Here is a 10659-nt window from a genome sequence, read left to right as displayed (position 1 = left end):
GCCCCGCAGCGACCGTGCTGCTGCCCCCGCCTCGTGGCCGCAGGAGCCCCGCGGGGCGGCGCAGGGAGGAGAGCCCAAACGCCTGCCCGCACTAGGCTGGTGCCAGCCAAGGGAGGAAGGTGCATGGGGTGAGAGCCGGCGAGGGGGTGACCAGCTTGGACACAGCAGAGACACTCGGAGCTGAGGGTAAAAAACATTTAAATATTCCAACATCAGTGCAAGGCAAGCGCAGGACCCCCAGGGCCAGGCCGGGCAGCACGTGCCATGGGCAGGACAGGCATCCATGGAAGGGGCGAGCAGCTCCGCGGGGCCCTGTGCCCCAAGGCATGAGGGCAGCCCAGGACCCAGAGACAGCAGCAGCTGCCAGAGGAGCCTTTGGCACAGCTAGCCTTTGGCAGCAGCAAGTTCCTCAGGCCAGCACAGGCAGCAAGCTCAGCTTGCAGCCGCTGCCCAGGCACTGGCACTTCCCACCACATCCCTGGGGTAACACACTGCCCTGGGGCAGTCCTCTGCCAGCCCAGGCTGGAGCAGCCCCATGCCTGCACCTGCCACAGCACAGCAGCGCCCATCGCAGCCCCTGGGCTGGGGCATCCAAGTGCCCGGCTCTATTGGCAAATGCTTTGGCATAGCAGCTTCCTAGACCTGAGGCCTGGGGGTGAATGTGCACAGAGATGCCTGTGCCCGCTGGGGCACTGCTGCATTGCTCCATGGGGGCCCCAGGGTGCAACTCACAGGCCCAAGGCAACACACTGATGCGTCCAGGCACCAGCAGCAGCAGGCAGAGCCAGCACAGTGAGGCCCCCCGGGCAAAGCAGGCGCAGCGATGCCTGCAGCCCACGGGGAAAGTTCAGAACGGGGCAGGCTCGACACACACAGACAGCTGCTGCCATGGTCAAGCCGCCAGCACCTCTGGACCACGTTCCTGGCCAGCTCCTGCAAGGCCTCCGAGTGCCCCAACAGCGGGGGGAGCAGCCACAGCACGAGCCCTCCACGCTGCAGCCATGTCCCACGACGCACTGGCCGCTGCATGGAGGCCCTGGGTCCAGGAACCCCAGGCAGGGAGCATGGCGCTGCCCGCAGCTGCATCTGCAGCCAGTGTGCAAACTGTGAACACCCCAGGCAGGGCAGCAGCTCCCCCGGGCAGCTCAGCCCACAGCACCGCCGGCGCCAGAGGGTCCCGAGGCCGGCGAACAGGCGGCCCTACAGCCGGGTGGGCTCTTCCTCGCTGTCACTGCAGTTCCCACAGCAGGCCTGAAGGCAGGGGCAGTGGAGGGGGGAGGGAGAGAGAAGCACAGCAAGCAGAGGGTGAGCACAGTCACACAACACAGAGCCCACACAGCAGGGGAGGGGCAGCTAGGACAGCAGTGAGGCTGCAGCTTCAGGCACCTGGTGCCCCGCTGTGCCCCGCTCCAGGCCACCCGTGCTGTGCTCCAGAGAGAAGCCGGGGTCTGCTGCAGGAACAGAGCATGGGCCTGGCCCTGGGGCCGAGAGCCTGCGGGCAGCTGCCAGCCCCGTCTCACCTGGGGAATAAGAGCACAGGTGATCACTGAGCCTTTCACAGCTTATAAGCCCTGCCTGCTTCCCCTCTGCAGGGCACGGGGCCACGCAGGGTGTCCTGCACGGGTGTCCCAGGGCAGGGCAACTGGCTCAGAGGGTGGGCAGCAGAGCCCCCAGCCCAGCGAGGCAGCGAGAGCAGGGACATGCAGGGATTAGTGGCTCAAGGGGCAATTAAAGACACACAAGCGGCATCTGCTTGGCGGGGGCAGAAAGGGAACAAAGGACAAGGCTCCTCTTCCCCGGTCTCGCCATGTCGCAGGTGAGTCTAGGCCACCGGGCATTTCCCTGAGCGGAGCAGCCGAGATACTGCTCACCTCTGGAACGAGAGAACGGGCACGTCACCACAGCCCATGGAGGCGCCTGAGCAGGGCTCCGACCCAGGCTGCTCTGAGCTGCCACAAGCGGACAACAGCCTGAGGCATCCGTCTGCCCCCAGGAGCCCCTGGTCCTGCTCCAGGCCTGGCTGTGGGGTCTCAGGGCTGCCCGTTAGTGCAGAACTTCCCTGAGCAGCTGACATTGCCCACGCAGGGGGCTGCCTCCCACCCTGCCAAGCTAGCTAGCTCCAACCCCCAGCACCTCCACCACACCCCACCCCACCCAGCTTCCAGGCCTGCTCTCTGCCACCCCACACTCCTGCTCCCAGGCCTTTCCCCCTGACTTGGGTCCTACCCATCTCTGTCCCCTCTGTGCCCACCTGCCCTTGCCTGGCACCAGTCGCACTGCACTGCCAGTGCCAGCCCTGAGACTGCCGGCATCTCTTTGGCCTGCAAGGACTGACTCTTCCCACCTGCCCCAGGGCCTGCATCTCCCAGCACCCTCCAGCAGAAAGAGGCCAACGCAGGAGGGGGGCCAGCCTGTCCTTTGGAGCCTGAGGACCCTGCCCCTCGCAGGGAGCCAAGGTCCTGAGCCCTGTGAGGAGCCTGGGGAGCAGCTGAGCCAGCGGGAAGCCTGGCTGCAACTCTCCTGGTGGGAGGCGGCTGTCTGGAAACGAAGTGAGTGGTGGTGCAAGGGAGGGGGATCCTCACAGTGCAGGACCAGGCCTGTGAGTCTCTAGGCTCAGAGGTCCCTGTGGCCTTTCCTCTGCAGATGAGGAGAGGGGCCTGGCCAGTGCGCCCAGGGCAGTGCCAGCAGGAACCAGGGAAGCTCCACGCTGCAGATGGAGCAAGGACCCAGGGAGGCAGGAGCAGAGGAGCAAGGGGGCTCCACCGCCTGCAACCTTTCATTCCCCGGGCACAAGGCCCAGCACCTGGCACTCAGCCCTAGCAAGGCAGCCTGCAGGGGCCCATCCCTCCGGCCCCAACGGGCCCTACAGATGCCTACCCCCCAAGGGGGCTGTCCAGGGGCCAAGCCCTCCACCTGCAGTTGTGTGACCGGGGCTTTACACCGCTTCGCTGGCACCCCCTAGCATCTGGCCCCCACCCTGCAAGCATTCAAGTACTACCTGTCTGCTAAAGAGACGTTGGAGCAGGCCCTTCTTGGGCTGCGGGGATGGCTGCCCCTTCCAGTCCAGGTCGGGGGGCACTGAGCCATCTGCGTTGAAGACATTTAGCTCCTGGAAACACTCTGTGTCGACCATCTAGGGGACAGAGGTGGCAGCTGAGCAGCACCCACACCTGCCGCACAGCATGGAGCTGGCCCTGCCAGCAGCTGCAGAGCCCCCACCCCTACCTCGTTCTGCCAGGGGATGGGTACGCTGCCTGTGGCAAACTTCTGGTACAAGTCGTTGTCTATGGGCTCCAGCTCCACTCCCTTCACCGTGGAGAACTGCTCGATGTCCAGCACATCCTTGCAGTAGATGGCCTGGGGCTGTGGGGGAGCACGGGCCCAGGGTCAGCGTCAGGCCAGAGCAACACTTGGAGGTAGGGGAAGGGACCTGGGAAGGCGTGGAGGTCAGGTCCCCCCAGTCAAGTTGCCAGGGTCCCTGCCCCCTCAGGCCCCCCCACACTGCCTGGGTGACACTCACGTCTGGCTTGAATGGAGGCTCCAGCATGCCCGCCTCCAGCCGCTTGAAGTTAAGGTGCCCGAAGAGAGGATGCTCCTTCACCTCCTGCGCTCCGTCGCCACGGCAGCCCAGCCGCTCCAGTGGATCCTTGCACAGGAGCTGCCATAGCACAGTGGGATCAGACCTGGGCTTGGGGCTCCTGGCACCATGCAGGGAAGGCAGTGCCTGCCCACCACTGAGCCCAGCTCCCAGCTCCTGGCCAGGGAGGGGCCATGCACCCTGATGTCCCCTCTTCTGCAGCTTGCTCTTGGGTGCCCGGGGGCAGTTGCTGCACACCAGGAACACACTGCAGCAGTGGCAGCTGCAGCACCAGGAAAGCGACCCCAGGGGCAGGGGGGACCGTACCATGGTGCAGAGGGAGCGGGCACAGGGTGAGAACTTCTCCGAGTACTCCTCTGGCACCTCCTTCACCAGCCGCTCTACCTCCTCCCGCCGTATCTTCCTCTTGCGCTGCTGGAAGGGTGACTGCCCCTCGATCATCTCGTACACGAGGCAGCCCAGAGCCCACCAGTCCGGGCTGAACGTATAGTGCTCATTCTTCACCACCTCGGGAGCTGAGGGGGACACGGGCCAGTGAGAGAGGGCAGCAGCAGCCTCCCCACACAGGCACCAGGCCAGGCCAGGGAAGAGCTCACTCCCACCTGGCTCCCTCCCCAGTCCCCTCCCGGCAGCAGTGCAGGGCAGGGGGGAAGAGGGGGCTGGCAGGCTCTGTAGCACACAGCCCGAGCAGTACAGTCCAAAGGCCACAGCCCAGCAGCCCTGGGCACATCCCGGAGCACCCCTGGGAGAGGGCCGGGCTGGTGCCGTCAAGGAAACGCTCGCAGTCCTGGCAGAAGAAGGGAGCAAGAGATGCCCCAGCTGCGCAAAGACAAGCAGAGCATCGCCGCAGCCCCGGGGGCTCCTGCACGTGCAGCGCTGGAGAGGGCAGGGAAGGGCTGGCACGAAGCCTGTGCCAGCCAGGGCTCTGCTGGCATCCAGGCACCACTACGGGGACAGGGCTCCACACCTGCCATGCTCCAGGGTGAGCACCGGCTCAGGTTGCACCAAGATGACCCATTGAACAGGAGAGCAGAGCGGAGGGAAAGGAACCCGGGGAGGGGGGGGGTGTCACAGTTGTAGGAGTAGACGCTGCACAGCCGTGCAGAGCAGACCCAGCAGCTTGTGCCTGCGGCCAGCACTCACCCATGTAGCCCACAGTGCCCACACGACCCTTGATCGTCTGCCCTTCAGGCACATGCACTGCCAGGCCCAGATCTGAGATGCGGATGTGTCCTGTGGGGGAATGGTGGTGTCAGGGCCCAACTGGGTCCAGCAGCAGCACAAGCCCCCGCTGCCCTGCACCCCTGTCTTACCGTGGTCATCCAGCAGGATGTTTTCTGGCTTCAGATCCCTGGAGAGGAAAGAGGATGGCGCTAGCAATGGCTCCTGTCTGTCCAGCACCAGGGACTGCCCCAGGGAGGTGCCAGGGCCTTCCCAGCTATGGCAGCCTGGTATCACGCGGGGAGCAGGGACGTGGCCCCACTGAACTGCAGGAAGGCTGCCCTGGTGTTGGTGACAGTTGGGGCAGGGAGGGCCTCCCTGCTTGGACTCTTGGCAGGGAAGGGGCCAGCCCCACAGCTGCAGCCCTCTCCTTCCCACACCGAGCCCTTCCTGCTCTACCTGCTGCAAACAGCGCGACCCCTATGGGGCAAGCAGGACCAGCCGGGCTGGCTAGAACCACATGCAGTGGGGCCCCCTCAGACCCTTCCTGACACCCCCAAACCCTAGGTTCCCAGGTGTGGAGGGAACACCCGGCCCTCACCGGTACACGATGCGCTCATGGTGCAGGTCAGCCAGGCCACAGCAGATCTCAGCAGCGTAGAAGGCAGCACGGGGCTCGGCGAAGCCAGCCTCGCCCATGTGGTAGATGTGGAACTTGAGGTCACCCCCATTCATGAGTGTAAGCACCAAGCACAACGCATCCTTCGTCTCGTAGGCATAGGCCAGGCTCACCTGTGCACAGCACCAGGACCATTAGGGCACCAATGCCTGCAGCCCCCAGCACCTGCCCCCACCCCAGCACCAGATGTAGGAGCATCTCCTGGAGCAGAGCTGCACCTGCCTGAGCATCCCAGCTGCTCCTAACATCCAGGCTCGGCCTGGCCGGAAGGTGCTGGGCAGAGGAGCCGCTCCCCTGCAGGGCCCCGGGTGCCTGACAGCAGGTTCCACCCCCCAAAACTGGCCATGGCACCACCAGGAGCCGGGAAGAGGGTGGTGCTGGAGTGGCAGCCCCAATACCGCCCCCACACCCCTCTGTCAGCTGAAGCCAGGCCTGAAGACTGCTGCCTGCCAGGGAGACAGCAGTGCGGGGCTGCCGCGGCACGGGGGGAGCCACTCCCGGGTACTTACTACAAACCTACTGTTCACTCGCTCCAGGATCTGCTTCTCATTCAAGGCCATGGCTTCCCCCTTCCGCTTCTTGATGCGCTTCTTCTCCAGCTTTTTGCAGGCATACATCTTCCCCGTGGCCCGTACCTGGCAGGCGCACACCTGGGGGCATGGGGCAGACAGGCCTAGGGTCAGGGGGGGAGCCACTCCCGGGTACTTACTACAAACCTACTGTTCACTCGCTCCAGGATCTGCTTCTCATTCAAGGCCATGGCTTCCCCCTTCCGCTTCTTGATGCGCTTCTTCTCCAGCTTTTTGCAGGCATACATCTTCCCCGTGGCCCGTACCTGGCAGGCGCACACCTGGGGGCATGGGGCAGACAGGCCTAGGGTCAGCTGGTAGCACGAGGGCGGACAGGCAGCACTGGTGTGGTCACTGCCCCTCCCCATGCCCTCCCCAACCTGCACGTGGCAGAGCCAGGCCTAGACTTCATCCCGGGGCCCTGGCAAGGCAGCACAGTCAAAGTCCCAAGGGCCAGCAGAACCAGTCCCCACTCTGGTCCCAGCTACCACCCACCCCACAGCTGCAGAGGGTCCTTCCTGCCAGCTTGGTGGGAGAGGCTGAGGTACGAGCCCAAACCTCTCCCCACATGGGGATGGGGAATATGCCAAAGGCCCAAAGGTCTGGTCTCCCCGGGCCATGGTGGGTGCCTGCCCCATCGCCAGAGGGGCTCTCTTGGTTCTGGAGGGCAGCCAGGCACTGCACACTGGACCCAAACTCAACGGGAGCGGCAGTCCCCAGCAGGACAGTTTCAGCCTGTCCCCCCAACAACGTGCTGCCGGCCGCTCACCTCACCAAAGCCGCCCTTGCCCAGCACGCGGTACTGCCGGAAGGTGTTTTTGGTCACGGGCTGTCTGCAGGGAAGGAAGGAGCCTGGACTGAGCTGGAGCTGTACGACAGCTGCCCCAACTGCCGCCACCTCCGGGTCAGCCACCACAGTGGGCTGCCCAAGCCATGACATCTGCAGCCCTCGTCTCACGGCACAGACTGGCACATCTGGGGCCCCGGGGGCGGGGGCCAGGACGGAAGGCAGGACGGCCGCGCCCCCGAGGGGGAAGCAGAGCAGCCAAGTTACCTTTCCATCCATTTCCACTGCAGGAAGCGGCTGAAGTACAAGCTATCAAGGTAGTCGGCGAAGGGAGCCACGCTCAGGTAGTCGTGGATGAGCCTGGGGGGGGGCCAGGGGTCAGCACTGCAGCATTGGCCTTAGGGACAGTGCCCATGCGCCCACCCAGCCAGGCAGCCCCATATGCCCCTTCCTCCCAGGCCAGCTCAGGGCTGGCCCTGCTGGGTACAGCCCCCCCATGCAGCGGGCACAAGGACAACCATGCTCTCCACCTGCAGTAGGGCAGCGCCTAGCAGAGCTGCATCTGCATCAGCCCACACCACAGCAAAGTCCCACAGGAGTAGGGCGCTGGGTGGGCATCCCAGATATGCACCCACCACCCACCCGTGGCTGTTGCAAATGGCCCTGGGCAGCTGGCAGAACCCAGCTGTGTGCCTGGACTTGCACCGCAGCACCTCGCCACAGGCGGCCCCGACTGCCCATTGCCACAGCTCCAATTGTGCAAGGTGCGGCGCTGCAGGCCTGCCCTGCTCACCAGCTTCCTCCACATCCCAGACCCACATTGCCGGCCACACCTGTCCCAGGGGAGCTCCCCCACCCCTCTGCAAGGCCAGCCCAGCCCAGCCCAGCCCAGCTCTACTGGCTTACCTGGTGGACTCCTTGAAGAGCTCCTTAGAGGACTCCTGCTCCAGCCTCTTGCAGCACGCGCCCGCCAGCTGCGCGGGGATCTCGGCCACATGATCTGTGCTCTGTGGGCAGGAGATGCTGAGTCAGACATGGGAAGCAGGGCCCCAGCACCTTGCCCGGGCCCATACATCCCAGGCTGGGGGGCACAGAACAATGCAGGTGTCCATGCCCAGCCCACCCCGTGCTACTGGCTCACCTCAGGGCTCAGGAAGCTCTCGATAAGGAGCTGCCCACACTCCCTGCGCTTCTCATCAGGCGTCACCTCGTACTCAGCCTGTGAGGGCAGAAGGGGATCAAGATGCCTGCAGGAGGGCAGCAGCCACACCGCTCCCCCCAGCCCAGCATCACAGCACAGAGTTGCTCTGGCCCTGCACCCTGGGCTCTGGCACCTCCCTTCACTAGGCACAGCCCCATGCTTCAGGAGCCGTGGGTCACAGCCCCCCCTGCCCTGAACACGCTGCAGCAGATGGCAAGGAGGATGGACAGCAGCCACAGCCCTCCCAACCCAGCCCAGCCCAGCCCAGCCCCAAGCAGCAGGTGGAGCCAGTACCGATGGCCCAGGCCTTGGCCTCAGCCCCAGCCCCGCTCTTACCACAGCATCCAGGAACCTGACACAGCGTGACAGCTCGGGCCGTGTCTCGCAAAACTGCCGGAACAGTGCGCGCCCGATGGGCTGCTTCTCACACAGGTTGTGGTAGTCCCGCTCTGCAGAGGAGAGAGAGTCAGAGCCGACCCAACACGAGCTGCGCAAGCCAGACAGGGCCCAGGGCAACTGTCCTGGCTTCGCCTGGGCACAGACTATGACTCCCAGCTCACCAGCTTGCAGAGAACAAGAGCGGGGAGCCGGGAACACCCTGAGTGCAGTGCTCCAACTGACTCGTGCTCCCTCCCCACAGAGGCTGCACCCCACCCTGCAGATGTTAACCCGCTTTGCCCGCAAGGGATCTGCCCTTGGGTCCAGCAAAGTCCTGGGGCCTGGCCAGAGCTGGTGGCTGGGCAAATCCAGCCTCCTGCAGCAAGGGCGGTTTCCCAGGCCACAGACTGCTCTGGGGACTCCGCACCCGCTCAGAGCAGGAGGGAGCTGCCCGGACTGGCGCCTGGTCTCTGCAGGCCACGATGCCGCCCTGGCCGCCCCAGAAGCACAGGCCGGGGAGTCAGCACTGCACTGCCCCCATCGTACCCAGTCTGTGCCTGCACTGCCAGCCCCCGGGCCCCGCCCCCACGGATGTCCTCATCACAGCACGAGCCACGGTTATCAGGACGGCCGCCTGCTTCCTGCACTGCTCTGCTGAGCCGCTGCCGAGCCCAGGGCATTTGTGGGGCCATTTAGGCACCCCCCCAGTGCACACCAACCCCCTCCTGGGGGGGAGGGGGGCAAGACCATGCCAGACCTACAAGGATGTGGACACGTGACCCGGCCGCAGCAGCCACCGTGCTGGTGTCTCCACCTGCCCTGGGTCACCCCAAACTCTGGCTGCTGCCTGCACAGGAAAGCCCTCCCCAAGGGCGGAGCCAGGGGCACGACAGCCTTGCTGCAATCAGCTCTGCCACAGAGGCCGGGGCTGGGTGCACCCCCCGCCCGTGCAGCAGCAGCTCCTGAGGAAGCTGCGGTTTCCTGAGCAATGCATGAGTTCAGAGGCACAGCTGGGGGGCGTGGAGATGCCCCACAGGCAGGCAGCACGTTCCCTGCAAACCAGGAAGCGAGCTCAGGTCGAGGGGGAAGGGGCCAGGCTGCACGGGGGCTCGAGTCTGCAAGGGTACTGGCTCAGGGAGGCAGGGAATGGCAGCATCCTAAGGGGCTGGAGGGTCAGCAGAAAGATCTGGGCATGCTGGGCCCCATGATGCCCACAGCCCCGGTTCCACGCATCCCCACGGCACTGCCAGGCAGCGACCGTACCAAGGGCTGCACAACCCAAGCTGCCTCCCACGTCGAAGCATCCCCCAGGGTCCTGGCGCTGACCATGGTGCTCAGCTGCTCTGCTGCAGTTCAGCTACGTCAGAAGTGGCCTCAGCCTGGTGCCAGGGAACAGGCAAGGCCTGGAGCAGGAGCAGGGACCCCAGGGCAACGAGCTGCATCTGGAGCCTCCTCTTTGCCCGTGGGCCCTGGCAGGGCGTGCATGTCTCTGGGGGAGCTCCACAGCCCAGGGGACCCTGGGGAGCAGTGCTGGGGTTCCCCAGAAGCCAACCCACACCTATGCCCCCAGCCCCGGTGCTGGTGAGGATGCTGCACACCAGGTGCTCCGTGTCACAGCACGACAGAGCCCTTCCACCTTCCTGCGACAGCAGACACGGCGCTGCCAGGTCATGGTGCTGCGTGTGCAGAACAGGGGCTGCCCAGTGCGCCGCGCACCCGGCAGAGCCGGGTCTCACCGAGAGTCTGCCGGAGCTCCTCGCACAGGCTGATGTGGGGAAACTGCAGCATCTGGCGCCATTTCTTGCTCTTGCCCTTCCGGTTGCCACCGCCACCTGCAGGGGATGCAGCATGGGCGTCACCAGCTGCCCGGGTTGAGACCTAGGGCGAAGGCAGCGGGCAGCATTGCTCTGCCCGTGCGCACACGCCAGCCCGCGGGCAGCCAGGGGTGCTTGGCACCACGAGCCGGCAGGACACGGCACCCCATCCTGCAACCTGTCTCTGGCTGGCAGGAGACCCCAGGACCCGCCATGTGGGCACATGGACAGCGCTGGGCAGGGACAGGCAGGCCTCGCCTGCCAGTGGGAGCCCCAGCAGCACCGAGGCCTCCCGCCCGCCCTGCCACAGGGACAGGGACAGGGACTGGGACTGGGACCGGGACCAGCGCAGGGAGGGGGCCGAGGGCCGCAGAGGATGCTCGAGCGCCCAGCCCCGGGGGCACCTCTGCTCCTGCCGCCCACGGGCGCCCCCAGCTGCAGAACTCGCCGCCCCCGCGCATCCCCTGCAGCC

General features: G+C 65.6%; 1 protein-coding gene across 2 annotated transcripts; it reads right to left on the bottom strand.

The window, feature by feature from the left end:
• Positions 1-15: 15 nt before the first annotated feature.
• Positions 16-10222, bottom strand: GRK6 (G protein-coupled receptor kinase 6). 2 transcript variants are annotated; one of them, XM_014525661.2, is made up of 15 exons: positions 10110-10222; positions 8332-8444; positions 7936-8013; positions 7701-7801; positions 7062-7154; positions 6777-6840; positions 6148-6288; positions 5361-5551; positions 4912-4949; positions 4742-4831; positions 3905-4113; positions 3521-3658; positions 3226-3363; positions 2999-3133; positions 16-1873 (listed from the first exon to the last, which is right to left on the bottom strand). In XM_014525661.2, the coding sequence occupies exons 1-15, from the start codon at positions 10159-10161 to the stop codon at positions 1868-1870; spliced, it is 1587 nt and encodes a 528-aa protein (XP_014381147.1). In that variant the 5' UTR covers positions 10162-10222; the 3' UTR covers positions 16-1867. The 2 variants fall into 2 exon arrangements, with proteins under 2 accessions (XP_014381147.1, XP_014381148.1); XM_014525662.2 differs by having other exon boundaries at positions 20-1251.
• Positions 10223-10659: the final 437 nt, after the last annotated feature.

Source organism: Alligator sinensis, unplaced genomic scaffold (genome assembly GCF_000455745.1).
Source record: "Alligator sinensis unplaced genomic scaffold, ASM45574v1 scaffold1170_1, whole genome shotgun sequence".
Taxonomy (NCBI): Eukaryota; Metazoa; Chordata; order Crocodylia; family Alligatoridae; genus Alligator; species Alligator sinensis.
Note: the sequence above shows the minus strand (reverse complement) of the source record. Positions and strands in the feature narration are given on the sequence as shown.